The sequence below is a fragment of the Cavia porcellus genome, unplaced genomic scaffold, assembly GCF_034190915.1.
Source record: "Cavia porcellus strain 051 isolate PalLab524CR breed Dunkin Hartley unplaced genomic scaffold, mCavPor4.1 scaffold_7, whole genome shotgun sequence".
NCBI lineage: Eukaryota > Metazoa > Chordata > Mammalia > Rodentia > Caviidae > Cavia > Cavia porcellus.
Genome location: NW_026947490.1, coordinates 20,620,136 through 20,643,461, shown reverse-complemented (window position 1 = coordinate 20,643,461; position 23,326 = coordinate 20,620,136). Strand labels below are relative to the sequence as shown.

The 23,326-nt window shown below is 38.6% G+C and overlaps 1 protein-coding gene across 2 annotated transcripts in view; it reads left to right on the top strand.

Annotated features, from left to right (window-relative positions):
- LOC100721022 (carcinoembryonic antigen-related cell adhesion molecule 21-like) overlaps positions 1-23,326 on the top strand; it is a 38,999-nt gene that overhangs the window by 5,329 nt on the left and 10,344 nt on the right. For both annotated transcript variants that reach the window (XM_063252829.1, XM_063252830.1), the window contains exon 5: positions 13,193-13,477. In XM_063252829.1, coding sequence (XP_063108899.1) covers positions 13,193-13,477 — 285 coding nt within the window. The remainder of the gene's footprint in view (positions 1-13,192; positions 13,478-23,326) is intronic.

Below are 23,326 nucleotides of genomic sequence, written 5' to 3'. Positions count from 1 at the left end.
TGACTTCTGACTCCATCCTGCTCCCCATATGGGACTTACATCCCTTCATAGTTCCCCACCACCTCCTGATAAGGACACTGGACTGACAAGCACTATTTCAAGTGTTTGCTACTTGTGTCATTCAGTTGTGTCCCCATGACACCATCATCACAAACAGATCCTGTAGCCTGGTGAGATGCACCCACCATAGTCATTTTAGTTAGTCTGGCCTGATCTGGGAGAATTAAATAAAACCCTGGTTGTGATTCCTGCGGTCCAAGGAAAAGACAGAAAGATTTTACATGCCCACTTAGGCTCCTGCCTACTTTGCCTCATTCCCAGAAGCAACTAGGAATAAGGACTTCTAACATTACTAAAGTGATGTGTCACTTCGTGGAAGTTGCTATCATTCCTCATTTTACAATAGGGATGCCCCCAACTTCCCCTCTGATGAGGTCTGTCCTCCCAACCAGGCTCATGGGGCTCCTCATCAGAGAGCAGCTAGTTGCAAACTGGCTTTAGGAACTATCTTTGATTCAGATGTGACCCAAAAAGTCTTTAGGGCTTGGTCTAAGATGCCATGGTTCTCCTAGAGAATTATTTCTTTCAGTAATTGGACTTAGATCCAAGGGCAGAAATGAAAAATTCCCCAGAGAAATAATTTAATGTCTGAAATTGCTATCCAAATCTGTTAAAGCCCACGGGGTCCTCTTCTACCACCTACAGTGGGAAGAGGGCCATTAAACACCAAGGACAAGAAGTTGATTTAGCTTTCTAAACTTTGTGCCCTTCTCACTGTCTTAGATCATTCACTAGACTCGTGCTACTGTCAGTCACCATGAAACCCCTGGAGAGAATCTCCCACATTATGGCTTCAGGCTGATCCCTGAGCTTAATGCCAGGCCCAGCAGAATAAAATCAAACTAAACAGAGTGATAAGCATAATGTGGATTTTAAATCCTGATAGATTACAAACAATGTCCTCTGCCTTCCTTTTTTAGACAGTTCTTCCCCTTTCACTTTCACAGGGTGCTTTGTACATTTTGGGTCCCACTAATTCCTTTAGTTTTTAGATTAGGGGGGCAACCCGCTATCTACCTCAGTGGTTCTGAACCTTTTTACCCCTGAGCTTGATCTTGAGCTGTATTCCCTTACCTACTAAAGCCTCAAGGTTTTCCATCATTAAAGCTGAGTAATTCTCCACTGCACAGAAGTGTCATGACTTTCCAACCTAACTTCAGCTGCTGGACCAGCTGTCCCTATTTCTCTCAGGTTCCCTGTCACATAGAGCATTGTTTTCTCATCTTTGACTTTCGGTTCATTAACCCATTTTCAGGTTGATTATATTTCCCATTCAGAGTATCTCAATGGACCCTATCTCCTGATCTACTGTGCCTGTGTTTTTTACTGTTAGTGTATCAAGGCCATCTGTGTTAGAGATTACAGCCAGTCTTCTCTGCCTCATCTCTGAAGATGCTATTTTTCTGCTGTTGGTTGTCTACTTTTCTCCTTCATTCCACTGTCTGCCCTGTTCATTGAGGCCTCTCTGCTGCTGTTCCTGGAATCCTGGTGATTTTTTCTCTCTCTCTCTAGAATGTCCTTCTGTATTTTTTGTAGGGTTGGGTTGGTGGTCACGTAATCCCACAGTTCCTTTTTGTCATGGAAACATCTTGTTTCTCCATTAATTTTGAGAGACAGTTTTGTAGGGTACAGCAATCTGGGTTGGAGGTTATTTTCTTTCAGGGCTTGGAATACTTCACTCCAAGCTCTTCTTGATTTCATGGTTTGTGGTGAGAAGTCTGCCATGATTCTTTGTTTTTTTTTTTTTATTTAAGAGGAAAAAGAGAAAAACACAAAACAAACCAAAGCGGTGTAAGGGTACACGTAATACAGAACTACAAAACAAAACAAAACAAAACAAAACAAAACAAAACAAAAACAAAGCAAACAAACAAACAAAAAAAAAAAAACAAAACAGTAAGAAATCACCTGTTAGTATATTACATATTATCATCTTGAAAATAGTTCCTCAAATCACAGCATCAAAGAATACAAGGTGGACATTCAAACAGGTAGACTGCAAACAGCTGTGTTCAATGATCCACAAACATTGATACAGTCAGCTATTTAACACCGCTAAACACACTTGCTGTTATATCCGTTAGAGCTCTTTTTTTTTTTCTTCCCCTCTCTTTTTTACAACAAAATTCACACACTTTGGATTTCATTACTCCTTAGTGCTTATTACTTTTGGGGAGGGGGGGGGGGAGAATACAGTCAAATATGGCAAAACAAAGCTGTCAGTCAATACCAAGGATAGACATAGCACATGGTGTAGAACACAGTACAAGTTTATCAACTATGGTTATCAACGTTGTCCCTTGTTTCCTTAAAAAGAATTGTCTATCTCATTAGATATTATAAAGTTGGACAAAACAGTAGAGAACAAGACCAATACAACTTAGGCATTGTAAACATTACAGGACTTCCAAAGAAGACAATAGTCAAACCAGAATGGGTATCTTAGTGAATCTTATTGTCTTCAAAGTAGTTGCCTATGTCTTCAAACTTGATACTACCATATAGAATGGAACAGAGTCTAATCAGTCAAAACAAGATCGTGGGAGTACTACAGGACTTCAAAACAAGTTAATAGGAAATCAAAAAGAGTTATTATTTATATATCCTAATTATTTGAATTTTTTCTTTAATTAAGACAAACATAAGAAATGACTAATTTTTTTAAAACAATAAGGGGGAGATTGAGATAAAACAGGACATAACAATATAACAATAGAGGTCACAGCATGACTGTTTCAACAACCTAGTACTTCAACACCATATAACCTGACTTAATAGTAGTTACCATAGTGTCTTTTTCCTTGAAATATTTGGATAAAACTTCATATACTCTAGCTTCAAATATTTTCAAATCAAGAAGCCCAGAATAAAGCCTTTCTAATTAATGAGTGAAAACTTTATAAGGCTCCAAGGCCACCTAATGGGGAATCATGATTACCACATATTTTTATATATTTGAATCATTACTTACATTAGGGAAACTATTCGGTATTCACACATGCGAGATTGATTTATTTCACTTATGAGTATGGTCTCAAGCTGCGCCCATTTATTGATAAATATCTCAATGTGATCCTTCTTTATAGCTGAATAATACTCCATTGTATAGAAATACCACAACTTTTTTATCCATTCCTCAGTTGATGGACACTTGGGTTGTTTCCATGATCTGGCGATTACAAATTGTGCTGCTATAAACATAGGTGCACATATATCACTGTGGTGTGATGCTTTCAGTTCTTCTGGGAATATGCCTAGAAGTGGAATAGCTGGAATAAATGGGACTTCCAGTCCCAACTTTTTGAGAAATCTCCAGACAGATCTCCACAAAGGCTGTACCAGTCTACACTCCCACCAGCAGTGCAGGAGAGTTCCCTTTTCCCCACAGCCTCTCCAGCATTTGTTGTCGGTTTTCTTGATCCTGGCCATTCTTTCAGGAGTGAGATGGTATCTCAGTGTGGTTTTAATTTGCATTTCTCTAATGACCAATGATGATGAGCATTTTTTCATGTATTTATTTGCCATTTGCATTTCTTCATCTGAGAATTGGGTATTCATCTCAGATGCCCATTTTTGGATTGGATCTTTGAATTTTGGAGGTCTGAGTTTCTTTAATTCTTTATATGTTTTAGACAAGAGGCCCTTGTCTGAGAGAGAGTTCACTAAAATCTTTTCCCAGTTTGTGGGTTTTCTTTTCACTATGCTGCAGATTTCTTTTGACATGCAGAAACTTTTTAATAAGAAGTGGTCCCAGTTATTGATTCTGGGAAGTATTTCCCGTGCAGTTTGAGTCCTGTTCATGAATTCTTTACCTACTCCTATGTCTCCAAGGTTTCTACCTAATTTGTCTTCCAATAGATTTAGTGTTTCTGTTTTAATATTCAGATCTTTGACCCATTTAGATTTTAATTTAGTACATGGTGATAGACATGGGTCTAGCTTTAGTTTTCGGCAAATGGAGAGCCAGTTTTTCCAGCACCATTTATTAAAGAGACTGTCGTTCTTCCAGTGAACCTGCTTGGCTCCTTTATCAAAGATAAGGTGGTTGAGTGTGTTCGTAGTTGTGGTTGTATCTTCTAATCTATTCCACTGATCTTCGGCTCTGTTTTGATTCCAATACCATGTTGATTTTACTACTGTTGCTTTGTAGTATAACTTCAAGTCAGGGATTGTGATGCCTCCTGCTTTGTCTTTGCTGCTTAGAATTGCCTTTGCGATTCTGGGTCTCTTCTGGTTCCAGATGAAATTTAGGAGTGATTTCTCTAGATCTATAAGGTATGTTGATGGAATTTCTATTGGGATTGCATTGAATCTGTATAACAGTTTTGGGAGAATGGCCATTTTCACAATGTTTGTTCTTCCTATCCATGAGCAAGGGATGTCTTTCCATTTTCTGAGATCATCTTCAATTTCCTTTTTCAGTGTATTATAATTTTCACTGTATAAGTCTTTCACTTCTTTCGTAAGAGTAATTCCTAAATATTTCATTTTTTTGCTTGCTAATGTGAATAGTCCAGTTTCTCTTATTTCCCTCTCTGTAATTTTGTTGTTTGTGTATAGGAATGCTATTGATTTCTGAGTATTGATTTTGTATCCAGCCACATTACTGAATTTATTTATTGTATCTAAGAGTATTTCAATGGAGTTTAGGGGGTCTTCTATGTAGAGTATCATGTCATCTGCAAACAATGATAATTTAACTTCTTCTTTTCCTATCTTTACCCCTTTTATTTCTCTTTCTTGCCTAATTGCTCTGGCTAGTACTTCCAGTACTATATTAAATAGGAGTGGTGATAAAGGACATCCTTGTCTTGTGCCCGATTTTAAAGTAAAGGCTTTCAATTTTTGGCCATTTAGTATGATGCTGGCTGTTGGTTTGTCATATATGGCCTTTATTATATTGAGGTAAAGACCATTTATTCCAATTTTCTGTAAAGTTCTTATCATGAATAAGTGTTGGACCTTATCGAAGGCTTTTTCTGCATCTATAGAAATGATCATGTGATTCTTATTTTTGGCTTTATTGATATGGTGGATTACATTTATTGATTTGCGTATGTTGAACCATCCTTGCATTCCTGGGATGAATCCCACTTGGTCATGGTGTATAATCTTCTTGATGATTTGCTGGATCCTATTTGCCAATATTTTATTGAGGATTTTTGCATCTGTGTTCATTAGGGAGATCGGTCTATAGTTCTCTTTTATAGTTGGGTCTTTCTCAGGTTTTGGTACTAGAGTAATGTTTGCTTCCAGGAATGACTTAGGAGGGATTGCTTCCCTTTCAATTTCATTGAATAGTTTGAGGAGTGTCGGCATTAGGTCTTCTTTATATTTCTTGTAGAATTCTGCAGTGAATCCATCTGGGCCTGGGCTTTTCTTGGTGGGTAAGGCCTTAATTACATTTTCAAGTTCATTAGCAGAGATTGGGTTATTCAACAGTTTTATATCCTCTTGATCTAGCTTTGGTACTTCATATGCTTCTAAGAATCTGTCTATTTCTTCTGTGTTATCAAACTTTTGAGAGTAGAGGTTTTCGAAATAGGTGTTGATGATCCTCTGTATTTCTATTGGGTCTGTAGTGATTTCTCCTTTTTCATTTCTTATTGCATGAATTTGAGCTTTTTCTTCCCTTTTTTTAATAAGGTTGGCTAGGGGCTTATCAATTTTATTTATTCTTTCAAAGAACCAACTCTTTGATTCGTTGATTCTTTGGATTGTTTTCTTAGTCTCTATTGCATTGATTTCTGCTCTGATTTTTATAATTTCCTCTCTTCTTTTGGCTTTGGGCTTGACTTGCTCTTCTTTTTCTAGCTGTTTGAGGTGTAGCATCAAGTTATTTATTTGTATTCGTTCTGTTTTCCTGATGTGGGAACTCAGTGCAATAAATTTTCCTCTCAGAACGGCTTTCATTGCATCCCACAGATTCCGGTAAGTTGTATCTGCATTTTCATTTTCTTTTAGGTATTGTTTAATTTCTTCTTTAATTTCTTCTGTGACCCACTGATTACTCAAGAGTGTGTTATTTAGTTTCCATGTGTTTGTGGAATTTTTGCAGTATCTTTTGTCATTAATTTCTAATTTCAGAGCGCTATGATCTGATAATATGCAAGGGATGATTTCAACTTTTTTGCATTTGCTTAAATATGTTCTGTGAGCTAATATATGGTCTATTTTAGAAAATGATCCATGTACTGCTGAGAAGAATGTGTATTCTGATGTTGTTGGGTGGAACATTCTGTATATGTCTATCAAACCCATTTGTTCACAGGTGTGATTCAGTTCTGTTATTTCTTTGCTCATTTTCTGTCTGGTTGATCTGTCCCTTGGTGTCAGTGGTGTATTAAGGTCTCCTGTTACAATTGTGTTACTGATAATTTGAGTTTTCATTTCTGTTAATAATTGTTTTATATAACTGGGTGCTCTGGAGTTTGGTGCATATATATTTAAGATAGTTATCTCTTCCTCTTGGAGTTTTCCCCTTACGAGTATGTAGTGACCTTCTTTGTCCTTTATGGTCATTGTTGGTTTAAAGTTCACGTTGTCTGCAAACAGAATGGCTACTCCTGCCTTTTTTTGGATTCCTGCTGCATGGAGAATTGTTTTCCATCCTTTGACTTTCAGTCTGTGAGTATCCTTCTGGGTTAGATGGGTTTCCTGTAAACAGCATATGGTTGGATTTTGTTTCTTGATCCATTCTGCTAGTCTGTTTCTTTTAATTGGTGCATTGAGACCATTTACATTAATGGTTATTACTGTTAAATGCTGGTTAATTGTAGGAATGTTATCTCTCTGCTGTTGCATCTTTATCTTTCTGTTCTGTTTAATTATTTGCTTTGCTTAGTGGTTTTTTCCTTTGTGTATCTAAACTGTCTTTCAATATTTTTTGCAGGATTGGTTTGGTGTTCATGAAGTTCTTCAGCTGTTCTTTGTCATGGAAGTATCGTATTGCACCATCTATTTTGAATGATAGTTTTGCAGGATATATCAGTCTCGGTTGGAAATCGTTTTGCTTTAGGATCTGGAATACTTCACTCCATGCTCTTCTTGACTTTATTGTTTGTGCTGAGAAGTCTGCTGTGATTCTGATAGGTTTTCCTTTATAAGTGATCTGTCTTTTCTCTCTGACAGCTTTTAATAATCTATTCTTGTGTTGGATTTCTGGGATGGTGATTATTATATGTCTGGGTGTAGTTTTATTTTGGTTATGACTGTTTGGAGTTCTATATGCTTCACTGATTCTGATGTCAGTTTCTGATCTCATGCTTGGGAAATTTTCAGCTATTACTTCTCTAAATATCCTCCTGACATCCTTCATGTTGTCTCCCTCTCTTTCATTAATCCCTATCATTCTTATGTTATTCTTCTTTGCATCGTCCTGCAGTTGTTGAATTGTTGTTTCCTGATTCCTTGTTATTTTCAAAAGATCTTTCCTTTCCTGTTCACTAGCTGCAATCCTGTCTTCAAGGTCTGAAATTCTATCTTCACTTTCATTAAGGCGGTTTTTACAACTTTCAGTGGAGTTTTTTATTTCCTGTATATCTCTGTGCATCTGCATTATGTATTCTGTTTGTTTCTTATATTGCTCGTCTAGGGATTCTATCTTTTTGTTTAGTTCCTCCAATTTTTTATCTGTGTTTTCTTTAGATATATTTAGAATCTCTTTCATTTCTTTTATCATTTCTTCTTTTATCTGGGAGATTATTTCGAGTTTGAATTTCTTTAAAGCTTCCTGGAGTTGCTTGTCAATTTCAGTGGCTATTGTGTCCGATATATGAGGTGGATGGGATATATTTTCTTCTATATACATCGCTCCTAGGGTTTCTTGAGATGGGCTGGAGGTTTGAGGTTGTAATTTAGTCTTTCGTTTTGTCATTTTCCTATATTTCTGTGTTTCAAGTGTTATTTGAAAGCTTCCTCAGGATCTGTTGAAAATCCCCTTCTATGTTTGGAGCTACTGAGACTCTGGCACCACGCTACCCCAAGCCTTTGGGCCTACAGAACTAGTGGCTCTCCTCTGCCTGCTCAGAACTCCGCAGTTCCAGACAAGCTGGGCCTCAGGGACACTGTGCACCCACCTGCCCCTTGGAAGCTCCACAGTTCTTCAATCGCAGCCGGGTTAGGGTACTCACCACAGGCCGTAGTGCTTCAGGAACCTGTGGACCCTCCCTGGTTGCAGAGATATCCAGAGTCCTCCAGACACGCAGAGAGGCCGGTGAGGGCACCCCAGATCTACCCAGCTCCTCCTCTGCAGACCTATGTCCAGGCGCGGCAGCTAAACAGGCTGGGCTAGGCTGATAGTGTGGGCCTGCCCATCCGTCGGCAGCTCAGCAGGTCTCCAAGTGGAGCCGGAATGGGGAGGCTGATGTGATAGCCTCAAACCCACCTCGCCCCTTTACTGCACCTGGAAGCCTGGGGGAACTCCAGCAGTCTGGGCGGAGATATCCAGAGTCCTCCAGACACGCAGAGAGGCCGGTGAGGGCACCCCAGATCTGCCCAGCTCCTCCTCTGCAGACCTATGTCCAGGCGCGGCAGCTAAACAGGCTGGGCTAGGCTGATATTGTGGGCCCGCCCATCCGTTGGCAGCTCAGCAGGTCTCCAAGTGGAGCCGGAATGGGGAGGCTGATGTGATAGCCTCAAACCCGCCTCGCCCTTTTACTGCACCTGGAAGCCTGGGGGAACTCCAGCAGTCTGGGCGGAGATATCCAGAGTCCTCCAGACACGCAGAGAGGCCGGTGAGGGCACCCCAGATCTGCCCAGCTCCTCCTCTGCAGACCTATGTCCAGGCGCGGCAGCTAAACAGGCTGGGCTAGGCTGATAGTGTGGGCCCGCCCATCCGTCGGCAGCTCAGCAGGTCTCCAAGTGGAGCCGGAATGGGGAGGCTGATGTGATAGCCTCAAACCCACCTCACCCCTTTACTGCACCTGGAAGCCTGGGGGAACTCCAGCAGTCTGGGCGGAGATATCCAGAGTCCTCCAGACACGCAGAGAGGCCGGTGAGGGCACCCCAGATCTGCCCAGCTCCTCCTCTGCAGACCTATGTCTGCCATGATTCTAATGGGTTTTCCTTTATAGGTGATCTGTGTCTTTTTTCTGACAGCTTTTAATATTTTGTTCTTGTGATGAATTTCTGGAATCTTGATTATTATATGCCTGAGTGTGGATCTGTTTTGGTTGTAGCTGGCTGAAGTTCTGTATGCCTCGTATATCTGAATATCATTTCCTTTTCCTATGCTTGGAAACTTTTCCTTAATTATTTCTGTGAATAACCTTTGTAGTTCATTTGTGTTTACTCCTACTTCTTTGGTCACATTTTTTGGTAAGTTATAGATCCTCTTGTCATCTTCTAGCCTTTGTATTGTTACTTTCTGGTTTGTTGTTATTTTTACAATCACACATTGTAAATCTATCTTTAAGTTTCAAAAGTCTAACTTTAATTTCTTTCAAACAATTTTGCAGCTTTCAATGGTGTTTTTAATTTTAGTTTTGAATTTTTAAAATCTTTTTTAATCTGTTTCATGTATTCTAAATTTTGTTTATATTCTTCGTCAAAGATTTATCTCCTTTTTCTGGGTTCCTCCATTCTTCCTTCTGTGTCTTCTTGAGAGGTGCTTAGCACTTCTTTTATTAATCTTCTTATATCTTGCTTCACTTGAATTAGAATTTCAGGTTTAAGTTTGTCTATGATGTCATGAAGGTATTTCTCTATGTTGGCTGATGCCATGTCCAATATTGCATGTTTGCTGCCCTCCATCTCTTCTGTATTTACCTCTCCTGGACTTATATCCCCTAGGTCAGTGGCTGGAGGATTTTTCTTGTTTCTTTCTCTTGTCATGATTCAGGATTCTTTCAGACAGGTATATGGTGGAGGTCTCAGGTCCTTTCTGTATTGCTTTCAGTTTTTCTGAAGCATGCTGGCTAGGGGATTGAGGCCCTCTCCAGGTTGCTGTTGATCTGTGAGGTACACGCAAGGGTGATTGGACTGGCCCCTCTCCTCTGAGCCAGTTAACTAGCAAGTGTCTTCATTTAGTCTGTGCTATGCAGACTTCACAGGTTCAGGACAGTTTCAACCCTGGATATTGGGTCCTCACCAGGGGCATGACCCAGCCCAAGCAGATCCCATCAGTCTGCTTTGGGTTCTGGGTAGTTCCGGGTAGTTCCACTGTAGTTCCGGGTTCAGGCCCATCCCACCCAACCCCAATATGTCATCCAGCAGGTCACCTCCCCCTGGAGGGCTAAATTCAGAGTACTCACCACAGGTCAGTGTAACTCTCCACGCTGTTTCCACTCTCTGTTGCAGCGTATCCTCCTGCCAGGGCATTGGGCTCACCAAGCCCTAATTTTGGCACCACTTAGAGTTGTCTGACTCCAAGGCATCCAGCACATAATGGGACCAGCTCCAGTGAAAGCACATCTAGCTCCAGCCTTCCATCCATGTTTCTTTTTTCTTTCTTTCTTTATCTTTTTCTTTTCCCTCAGTTTCTTCCTGGGTTGTGAGAATCCCTCTCCTTTCATCTGGTCTTCTCCATGCTGTTAAATTCTAGCATCTGAGTTCTTTCTCTCAGAAACACTCTCAACTGCTATTCATCAATCCACAACCTTCCAGTATTTTGTCCAATTGTTGATTCTTGGAAGTATTTCCTCTGCAGTGTAATTTTTGTTCATGAATTCTTTGCTGACCCCCATGTCTTCTGTTTACTTTGTCTTCCAGCAGATTTAGTGTTTCTGTTTTAATAGTTAGATCTTTGATCCACTTGGACTTTGACTGAGTGCATGGTGATAGACATGTTTAGTTTTAATTTTCAGCATATGGCAAGCCAGGTTTTTCAGTAGCACTTATTAAATGGTCCGTCTTTCTTCCAGTGAACATGTCCTTGTTAACAATAAGGTGGTTGAGGGTGTTTGTAGTTGTGGTTGTATCTTCTAATCCATTCCATTGATCTTCAAGTCAAACAGGCCTCCCTCTTGGACACTTAGGCTGGCCATACAATCCTGATGCTGCCATCCAGGATAGCCTGACCTTCAGCTCACAACAGGAGGACAGGGGCTTCTCCTATCTGCAGACATTCACTTTACCACCTCTTATCTAAAAACAGGGGGATAACTCAGGCTCAGCCAGCACAGAGGGATATGACCAGGACTTTTTTCTGTGTACATAGTACAGGGGATGGAACCAGGGCCTGATGTACCTTAGGCAGGTGCTCTGAGACTGAACTGCTCCCTTTCACCTGGTTGGGACTTTTTAAACAAGGTTGTGACATAGCTGAGAAGAATACTCAGCCTTCTACAAGACAGGACTTCCCCTTCCCTCTGATGACATCACATATAGCTTTATTTGGCTCACTCCAGATGGCCCGGATGCCTCCATCATTTTGCCCCCATAGTCACATTTCCGTCCAAGGACAAACACACTCTCCTGCCATGCAGGCTGTAACCCACTGGCACAGCATTCTTGGCTTGTCAATGGGAGCCCCTATAATCCATACAGGAGTTTTCTTTCCCTAACATATGTGCAAATGCTAGTGGATCTCACACCTACCTTGTCTCTAACCCTGCCACTGGCCTCAGTAGGAGCACAGTATTACAGTAATTGGTAATTGGATCCTGGAGTACCAAGCCCTAGGGAAGTGTTTTGGGTTGTCTGGAAATAGTGGGAAAGAAGTCACTTCCTAGCCTGTGTCCCCAGCATGGAGCAAATCTCCATGCTCCCTGAGCTTTTGGCCCCATCCCTGAGACTGTCCTCCCTTTGCTTGCCTGATTCCTCATAGCTGAGCTGGAGTTCAGTGTAGAATAAAGAGAGACTGTTCTTCTAATCCCACAAAGCCTCATTGAGTGGGTGGAGATACACAGAAACTAGGATAGGGGACTCTTTAAGGTGAAGTAACTTCTTTCCCTTAGTAAGTCAGCCCCTCTGCCATCTCTCTTTTACCTCCTCTGTGAGCTGCAAGGAACTCACAGGGCTTGAAACACATTTGCACTGCTTTTCTCCAAATCAGAGAAGGAAATCCCTCTTGGACAAAGTACAGCACTTCAGAGCTCTGCTCCAACTCTAAGAACTGGTTCTGCCCTTACTCTGTCTGGGATGGAACAGGACAGGTGCAAAAGATCTGGGTGAACTGTTCAAAATCTGCTAAGTCGTGTCCTCAGTGGGCATCTAAGCCTTCCCAACAGGCAATGAAATGAAAAAGTGCACCTCTGGCAGATGCCTCAGAGCTGGGTCCTGACTCTGAAGTCCCAGCTGTCTGAGGCTGAGAATGCACCTGCAAGTGATGCACCGTGGAGAGCAGTGCTTCGCTGTGGAGTCCTGCATGGAGGGAAGGGCAGGGCCAGAGGGCTACATTTGCAGAGAGAATGATGCCAGCCTTTAATGAACACCGTGACCCTTTATCTCTGCTGATTTCCTTCACTAAGGTAATTAATCCACAGGTCATGAAATCAAGATCCCTTTAAAACTGAGATGTTCTTCAGGCTACAGGTGGCTCAGCTTTTACTGTCATGGAAAGCAGTGGCAAAACACTATGCAAAAGTCAGTGGGAAACTAAGCATGTTGTGTCACACCTGTAATTCCAGCGCTTAGGTGGCTGAGCCATGAGGACTGTGGCAAGTACAAGACCAGCTGGGTTACAAAGTGAAATAAAGGGTTACAAAGAAATAAAAAGGGAATGGGTAGCTATTGTGGTTTCCTGATGATAACCCACCCTACCTTAACCAGGATAATTTGATACCACTGTTTCCTCTTTTACTCTGTCCATGCTTGCTTTGCAGAGATAGTTCCCTCCCACCTTTCACTTCTATTTTCTTGAATAAAAAGGAAAAAAAAGTCAATGGGAAAAAATATTCGACCTAATGAGATTTCTGGACAGATTGGCTAATAATAGTTTCCTAACATGGATCCCTCACAGAGGTCTAGGGAAGCTGATGGGTCTCCCCAGGTGTGCTGGGTTCAGAGGGAGGGATAGCCTGCTCCTTACTGTCGCCTGAGCCAAGGCATGCAACCTCTGTGGAGGGTCAGGGCTGTCCTCTGAGCCACCTCACAGCACTCAAAGTAGCCCAGAGACTTGGCTAAATATCCAAGGAAAGGGCACAGCTGGGCCGAAGGCCCATGCTCAGCTGGTTCTCTCCTCTGTCCATAGCACGTGTGTCGCAACCCACCATCGAAGCCAGCAGCACCAATGTCAAAGAAGGCAGTTCTGTGGACCTGAAATGCCTCTCAAATGACCCTGAAATCACTATCTCATGGATCTTTAAAAGCCAGAGTCTGAAGCTCACAGATAGAATGAAGGTGAATGCAGAAGGCAACACCCTCACCATCAATCCTGTCAAGACTGAGGATGCTGGGGAGTATAAGTGTGAGGTCTCCAATGGTGTCAGTTCCAGCCTGAGCGATCCCTTCACACTAAGTGTGACTGCCAGCAGTGGTGAGTGGCTTCTCCTCTCCTACCTCTTCTGGGGAGAATTTCTTGCCTAGTAATGTGCAAGATGAATAAAAGTCACATTAGTTGAGATACAAATACAGTAAAGAGACTTGCAAAGTGGTTAAGAGCTTTGGGTGTGACTAACCAGTCACCCCCAGTCTTCACAGGGAGTTTGTTCCAGAAGCCCCACACATACCAGTACCTGTGGATACTCTAATGCCTAATGTTAAACTGGGGTAGCACTCGCACATGACTGTGCGAATTCTCCCACATATTTTTGATTGTTTATTTGTAGTACTAGGGGTTAAGCTGAAAGCCTTCCTACTGAGCTACATCCCTACTCCCCCTGCACCCCCTTTTTTTTCCTTTGGTACCAGGGATTGAACTCATGATCTCATACTTTCCAGGCAGGCAGTGTGCTGCTGAGCTGTATACTCTGGCTTATTTTTTTTTCTGTTCCTTTATTTATTTTAGCCAGTCTTATTAGATTATCAAGTTGCCAAGTCTGTGCTTAAACTTGTGATTCTCTGGCCTCAGCCCCACGGAGTGGCAGGTCTACAGACATGAGCCACCACACTCAGTTCTCCCTTATATTTTAAATCATTGCTAGATTATTTCCAATACCAAATGCAATGTAACTCATTCTTGTGCTCCATTTTTAAAGGAATAATGAAGAGAAAAACGTCCATACATTTTCCATGTAGTCTCATTTTTTTCTGAAGAGTTTCAAACCTTAGTTGGTTAACTCCACGGGTGTCAGGAAGCCAACCACACTGAGTTTCTTATACTGAGTTTGGCATTGATTGTGTCAACTTGGGCAAGAGTTTTTTTTTTTATTGGCCTACTTTTCTGTTAACATTCCTTTGCCATGTGGTAAAATATACACAACACTTATTATTTTAACCATTTGAAAAGCACAGTTCCTTGACATTCAGTATATTCATATTGTTATGTAACATTGCCACTTCCATTTCTGGAACTTTTTCATCTTACCACACTAACACTTTATACCTAGTATACAACAACTCCCCATTCAACCACTGCCCAGCCTCCAGTAACCCACTTCTTTCTGTATGTATGTATATTTCTCTCCTAAACCTCTCACAGAAGGAGAATTGCACAATATTTGTTCTTTGTGTCTGGTTTAATGCTCTTAGCATAATGTCTTCAAGGCTTATCCATTTTGTATGTATACCAGAAGTTTGTTCCTTTATTTTTATTTTTTAAGACCATGATAGTCTAATGTATGGATATAGTGCTTTGTGGGGTATACCTCATGTCACTTACTCACTCATCCATCAATAGACTTTAGGGTTGTTCCCATTTTGGTCGATTGATAATTCTGCTATGAAAAAATATGCAAATATCAGCTCAAATCTTTGATTTCATTAATTTCAGCTGTGGAATTACAAAATGAGAAGCAATATTTTTTGAGGAAGCCTATACTGAAATCACAGTGACTGTTCCATTTCACATTCCCACCTACCACAGGCACACAAGTCCCAATTTCTCTACATCCTCAAAAAGACTTGTGTTTTGATAATAGATATCCTACTGGGTGTGAGGTGGTTTTGATTTGCCCCTCCCTAATAACCAATGACATTCCACATCTTTTTATATGTTTACTGGCCATTTTTATATCGTCTTTAGAGAAATGGCTGCTCAAGTCTGCTTTTTACTTGGATGGTTTGGGGCTTTTTATTATTGTTAAACTGTAATGCACTCCAACTTATCTGTTATATTCTTAGCGTTGTTGCCTATGCTTTTGTTTTCAGAGCCAAGAAATCATTGCCAAATCCAACATAGCGAGCGTTTTCTCTGTATTTGCTGCTAAGAATTTTACAGTTTTAGGTGTTACATTTAGGTATTTGGCCCATTTGGAAATAATTTTTATATATTATGTCAGGGAAAAGTTCAGCTTCTTTTGCATGGAGATTCAGCTTCGATGAAAAAACATTCTTCTGCATGGAACAGTACTAGCACCCTCATCAAAAAATAATCTGCACACAGGATTCTACTTTTATACATAGAATGATTTCTAGTATGCTGTGGCACAGCAGGATAACTGTAATTCAACATAAGCAGCAAAGACAATTTTGAACGATTGTAACACAAAACATGATAAACATTGAGGTGATGGAGCTGCTACTTGCCCTGAACTGGTTATCACACACTATATATATATTCAATGCCACATAGTACCCCGTGCATATGTATTCTTCTTACATGGCAGTTAACATTTTTACATAATTTAAAATCATTTGGCCATTCATGGGAGCATTCATTTGTGGGGTTTTCATTCTGTTTCACTGATTATACATCTTTGTTCATGCCAGAAGCACACTGCCTTGATTACTGTAACTTTGTACTAAATTTTAAAATCATGCAGTGTGAGTCCAATTTTATTCTTCATTTTCCATTGTTTTAAGTATTTTGGGGTCTCTTAAGATTACATATGAATTTTAGGATGGATTTTTCTATTTCTGCAAAAAGTGTCCCAGAGTTTTGTATGTTTGTTGTATTATTGGTGGTTGAAACTGGGACCTTCACACTGAGCTACATCCCTGGCTACTGTTACCACCACCCCTTTTTGTGCTCAGGGTCTCACTAATTTGCTCGATTGCCTGAGCTGGGTTTAAACTTGTCATCATCCTGCCTCAGCCTCCCAGACCATAATTACCTGAAAATGTCGCAGAGATTTTTGATAGTACCTGCACTGAATCTATAGATCATTTGGGGTAGACTTGTTTTCTTAACAATACTGAGTCTTCCAAAACCTAAACATAGGTAAGGTACAGTGGTACAAACCTGCAATCCCAGCACTTCAAGAGGGGAGTCAAGAGGAGGCCAACTCAAACTACATAGCAAGACCTTGTTTCCAAAAAACAATAGAATAACTTCCCATTTATGTGTTTTCTAATGATTTCAGCAAAGTTGTATAGTTTTGTTGGGTACAAGTCTTTCACCACCTTAATGAAACTGATTGGTTTGCAGTACTGAGGTTTAAACCCAGGGCCTTTACACTGGGCTAGCTCGCCAGTGTTTTTGTTGTTGTTGGCTTTGTTTTGTTTTGTGGAGCAAAGTATTATTAAGTTGCTAAAATGTCCAGGGTAGACTCGACTTTGTGATCCTCCTACCTCAGCTTTCTAGAGTACTAGGTTTATAGCCATGGACCACCACAGCTAACTTGAAGTTTATTTCTAAGTATTCTTTTGGATACTCTTTTTTTTATTTAAACAGAAAAAAACAAAGCAAAACAAAGCAAAAGAGTAAAAATCTACAAGTAATACAGAATTTCAAGAGAAAAAATATACAGTAAAAATTCACTAGTGAATAGATTACATATTGTCATCTCAGAAACAGTTGTCCAGCTTACAAAATTAAAGCATACAAAGTGACATTAACACAGTGAGATTGCAGATAGCTCTGGTTCAATGATCCAACAAAAATTCAGTAATATGGTTTTCTATCCTACACACTTAAATACACTTGCAGTTATATCCTTTAGATCACTTTCTTTCCTCCCTTTTTTATGCTAACCATCACACATTTTAGGTTCCATTACTCCCACAGTTCTTAAAACTATTTCTTTGAAGAGGAAAACAAAAAAAAAAACCATAAAACAAAACAGAACAAAAAACCCAATGTGACAAAGCAAAACAGAGTCAGTTAGAACAGGAGGATGGACATAGTACATAATGCAAAAAGAGATTACCAGGTGATCAACAATGGTTACCATTATGCCTTTTGTTGTCCTAAAAAGAGTTGCCTATATCAGCTGGTATAAAAGAATTGAACAAAACAGTACAGAACAAGACCAAGGAAACCCACATTGGAGACCTTACTGGACTTTCAAAGAAGATAATAGTCAAACCATAATGGGCATCATAGAGTATCTGGCTGCCTTCAAAGTGATTGCCTATACCCTCAAATTTGATACTATTAAACAAAACAGAATATAATAAAATCAGTCAGAACAAGATGTGGAGAATAATACAAGAGTTCAAATCAGGTTAATAGGAAAACAAAAAAAGTTACTATAGTATGTCCCGCTATTTTTTAATTTAGTTTTCCCTTAATTAAAAGATACTAAGAAATAAATTAATTTTTAAAAAAAGAAAAAAAGGGGGGAGATTGAGATGAAAAAGAGCATAACAATAGAACAACACAGGTCAGAACCGAACAATTTAAGCATCATTGTGTTTCACCACCAGATAGCCTGACATTAATAGTAGTTACCATAGTGTCTTTCCTTGAAATATTTCAGTCTAACTTCGTATACTACAGCATCAAACTTATCAAGACAGTGTTAAACCATTCAAGAGAATGAAAGTATTGCAGGGTATTTATTACCAGCTAACAGAAACCGAACATCGGTTTCTATATTATCTCTTTGCCTATAAAAAATTTTGCTTATACTATTGCATACACTAAAATATAATAAGATACAACATGTTAAAACTACTGGAAACAGATGAACAACAACTTGATGGGGCTTCAAAACAAGATGATGTTAAATCATCACTAGCTATTACGCTGTCTTATTTTATTAAAAATAGCTATTTGTAGTATCACAGACAATAATATAAAACAACTCAGATTAAAACCATTCCAATAGGGGCTGGGGATTTAGCTCAGCGGCATAAGCGCCTGCCTTGCAAGCAGGCAGTCGTGAGTTCGATCCCCGGTACTGATAAAAAAGAAAAAAGAAAGTAAACGGACTACAACCTGGTGAGGGCTGGCTTCCTGGTTTGCATGGTTGATTTTCTGTAAAGCTGCATGGTCAAAAGATCTTTGATCCATTTAGATTTAATTTTAGTATATGGTGATAGGCATGAGTTTAGTTTTAGTTTTTGGCATATAGAGAGCCAGTTGTTCCAACAGCATTTATGAAAGAGACTGTCGTTCTTCCGGTGAACTTGTTTGGCCTCTTTATCAAACATAAGGTGGTTGAGTGTGTTTGTAGTTGTGGTTGTATCTTCTAATCTATTCCACTGATCTTCGGCTCTGTTTTGGATCCAGTACGATGGTGATTTTACTACAGTTGCTTTGTAGTATAAGTTCAAGTCAGGGATTGTGATGCCTCCTGCCTTGCCTTTGCTGCTTAGAACTGTCTTTGCTATTCGGAGGCTCTTCTCACTCCAGATGAATTTTAGGAGTGATTTCTCAAGATCTATGAGGTATGTTGATGGTATTTTTATTGGGATTGTATTGAATCTGTATAACAGTTTTGGGAGAATGGCCATTTTCACAATATTTGTTCTTCCTATCCATGAGCAAGGGATGTCTTTCTATTTTCTGAGATCATCTTCAATTCATTTTTCAGTGTATTATAATTTTCCTTGTATAGATCTTTCACTTCTTTCATGAGAATAATTCCTAAATATTTCATTTTTTTGGTTGCTAGTGTGAAAGGTGTGGCTTCTCTTATTTCTTTCTCTAAAATTTTTTTGTTAGTGTATAGGAATGCTATTGATTTTGAAGTATTGATTTTGTATCCAGCCACATTGCTGAATTTATTTATTGTATCTAGGAGTCTTTCAATGGAGTTTTAGGGGTCTTCTATGTAGAGTATCATATCATCTGCAAACAATGATAATTTAATTTCTTCTTTTCCTATCTTTACCCCTTTTATTTCTCTCTCTTGTCTAATTTCTCTGGTTAGTATTTCCAGTACTATATTAAATAGGAGTGGTAGTAAGGGACATCCTCGTCTAGTGCCTGATTTTAAAGTAAAGGCCTTCAGTTTTGGGCCATTTAGTATGATACTGGCTGTTGGTTTGTCATAGATGGCCATTATTATGTTGAGGTAAAGACCATCTATTCCAATTTTCTGCAAGGTTCTTATCATAAATGAATGTTGTACCTTTTCAAAAGCTTTTTCTGCATCTATAGAGATGATCATGTGTATCTTACTTTTGATTCTATTCATATGGTGGATTACATTTATTAATTTATGTATGTTGAACCATCCCTTCATACCTGGGATGAATCCCACTTGGTCGTGTATAATCTTCTTGATGATTTGCTGCATCCTATTTGCCAATATTTTATGAGGATTTTTGCTTCTCTGTTTATTAGGGAGGTTGTTCTGTAGTTCTCTTTTTCAGTTGGGTCTTTCTCAGGTTTTGGTACTAGAGTAATATTTGCTTCCAGGAATGACTTGGGAAGGACTGCTTCCTTTTCAATTTCATCGAAGAGTTTGAGGAGTGTCGGCAGTAGGTCTTCCTTGTATTTTTTGTAGAATTCTACAGTGAATCCGTCTGGTCCTGGGCTCTTTGAAGGTAAAGACTTACTGATGTTTTCAATTTCATTAATAGAGATTGGGTTATTCAGAAGTTTTACATCTTCTTGACCTAGCTTTGGTACCTCATATACTTCTAGGATTCTGTCTATTTATTCTGTGTTATCAAACCTTTGAGAGTAGAGGTTTTTGAAATAGGTGTTGATGATCTTCTGTATTTCTATTGGGTCTGTAGTGATTTTAATTTTTTCATTCCTTATTGCATGAATTTGAGCTTTTTCTTCCCTTTTTTTAAATAAGGCTGGGTAGGGGCTTCTCAATTTTATTTATTCTTTCAAAGAACCAACTCTTTGATTCGTTGATTTTTTGGATTGTTTTCTTAGTCTCTTGCATTGATTTCTGCTCTGATTTTTATTATTTCCTCTCTTCTTTTGGCATTGGGCTTGACTTACTCTTCTTTTTCTAGATATTTGAGGTGTAACATCAGGTTATTTATTTGTATTTGTTCTGTTTTCCTGATGTGGGAATTCAGTGCAATAAATTTTCCTCTGAGGACAGCTTTCATTGCATCCCACAGATTCCGGTAAGTTGTATTTCTGTTTTCATTTATTTGTAAGTGTTGCTTAATTTCTTCTTTAATTTCCTTTGTGACCCACTGATTACTCAAGAGTATGTTATTCAGTTTGCATGTGTTTGTGGGATTTTTGCACTATCTTTCATCATTAATTTCTAATTTCATAGCGCTATGATCTGATAACATGCAAGGGATAATTTCAACTCTTTTGTATTTATTTAAATATGTTCTGTGAATTCATATATGGTCTATTTTAGAGAATGACCCATGTACTGCTGAGAAGAATGTGTATTCTGTTGTTGTTGGGTGGAATACTCTATATATGTCTATCAATTCCATTTGTTCACAGGTGTAATTCAGTTCTTTTATCTCTTTGCTGATTTTCTGTCTGGCTGATCTGTCCATTGGTGTCAATGGTGTGTTAAAATCTCCTGTTATAATTGTATTACTGGTAATTTGGTTTTTCATTTCTGATATTACTTTTTTTATATTACTGGGAGCTCCGGAATTTGGTGCATATATATTTAAGATAGTTATCTCTTCCTATTGAAGTTTTCCCATAATCAGTATGTAGTGATCTTCTTTATCTCTTCTGATCATTATTGGTTTGAAGTTCACATTGTCTGCAAAGAGAATAGCTACTCCTGCTTTTTTTTTTTTTTGGGATTCCTTTTGCATGAAGTATTGTTTTCCATCCTTTGACTTTCAGTCTGTGAGTATTCTTTTGGGTTAGATGGGTTTCTTGTAGACAGAATATGGTTGGATTTTGTTTCTTGATCCATTCTGCCAGTCTATTTCTTTTAATTGGTGCATCGAGACCATTTACATTAATGGTTATAACTGTTATATATTGGCTTATTGCTGACATGTTATATTTCTGCCATTGCATCTTTACCTTTCTGTTGTGTTTAATTGTCTGCTTTGTTTAGTGATTTTTTCCTATGTATATCTAAACTGTCTTTCAGTATTCTTTGCAGGACTGGCTTGGTGATCACGAAGTTCTACAGCTGTTCTTTGTCGTGGAAGTATTTTATTTCTTCATCAATTTTGAAGGACAGTTTTTCAGGGTACATCAGTCTAGGTTGGAAATCATTTTTCTTTAGGGTCTGAAATAATTCCCTCCATGCTCTTCTTGACTTTATTGTTTGTGTTGAGAACTCTGCTGTGATTCTGATAGGTTTTCCTTTATACATGATCTGTCTTTTCTCTCTGACAGCTTTTAATATTCTATTCTTTTGTTCGATTTCTGGGATAGTGATTATTATATGTCTGTGTGTAGTTTTATTTTGACTATGGCTATTTGGAGTTCTATATGCTTCATTAATCCTGATATCAGTTTCCAATTTCATGTTTGGGAAATTGTCAACTATTGCTTCCCTAAATATCCTCTTGTCATTCTCTATATTGTCTCCTTCTTTTTCATTTATCCCTATTAACCTTATGTTGTTTTGCTTTGCATCATCTTGCAGGTGTTGAATTGTTATTTCTTGATTTCTTGTTATTTTTAAAAGATCTTTCCTTTCCTGTTCACTGGCTGTAATCTTGTCTGCAAGGTCTGAAATTCTGTCTTTGCGTTCATTGAGGCAGGTTTTTCAACATTTTTTAAAAATTTTTTTAAGGAGGAAAAAAAGCAGAGAAAGGGTACAAGTTATACAGATTTACAGAAAAAAATAAACAATGGGAAATCACTAGTTAATGGATTACATATTGTCATCTTAGAAATAATTGTTCAAGTCACAAAATTAAAGCTTGTAAAGTGGACATTCCAACAGTGAGACTGCAAACAGTTCTGTTCAATGATCCAACAAAACTCAGTGATATCATTATCTATCTTATACACTTAAATATACATACAGTTATATCATTTAGAGCACTTTCTTTTCCTCTCTTTTGTACAATGACAATTACACATTTTAGGTTTTGTTGTTCTCACAGTTCTTATTACTTTTTTGGAAGGGAGTAGAACCAAATGTGACATAACAGAACAGAGTCAATCAAATCAAAAGTGTGGACATAATAGATAATGTGAAAGCATAATACAAGGTGATCAACAATGGTTACCATAATGCCTCCCGCTATCTCAAATAGGATTGCCTATATCATCAGTTATAATAAAATTGAACAAAACAGTAAAGAACAAAACCAACAAAACCAAAACATTGGAGACATTACAGGTCTTCAAAAGTAGATAACAGTCAACCAGTATGGGCGTCATAATGAATCCCACTATCTTCACAGCTGTTGCCTAAACTTTTGAACCTGGTACTATAAAGCAAAGCAGAATAGGGGGACATCAGTCAAAAACAAGATGGTGAAAGTAATACAGGGCTTTAAATCAAGATAATGGAAAGTCAAAGTGAGTTACTATAATATATCCTGCTATTTTTTATTTATCTTTCCCTTAATTAAAAGAATAAAAATAAAAAAGTAAATAATGAAGTGGAGATTGAGATAAAAGAGGGCCTGACAGCAAAACAGTGCAGATCAAAACATAACCATTTAAGCAGAATAGTGTTTCACCACAAGATAATCCTGACATAAAAGCAGTTACCATATTGTCTCTTTCCTTGAAATCTTTGAGTATAACTTCGTATATTCTAGCATCAAATATATCAAAACAATGTAAAACCATTTAAGAGAATGACAGCATTACAGGGTATTTAGAATCAACTAACAGAAAATGAACAATGTTTTCTGTATAATCTCCTTGTCTTTAAAAGTATTTGCTTATACTATCATACATAATAAAATCCAATAATATACAACCTGTTTAGACCAATGGAGACAGAAGAACAAAAGCTTGATGAGACTTCAAAACAAGATGATACTAAATCAGTATTACCTATTAAGATGTCATTTTCTCCAAAATAGCTGTTCCTATCATCAAATCTTCTCTGCTTCATTTCTGTTGAACTCTTTTTCTGTCATTAGTTGTCAGTTTGTCTTCATTTTGTTTTCTGCTCCATTCATTGTGGCCTCTCCGCCACTATTTCTGGATTCTTTGTATTTTTCTTTTTTAGAATATCCTGCAGTA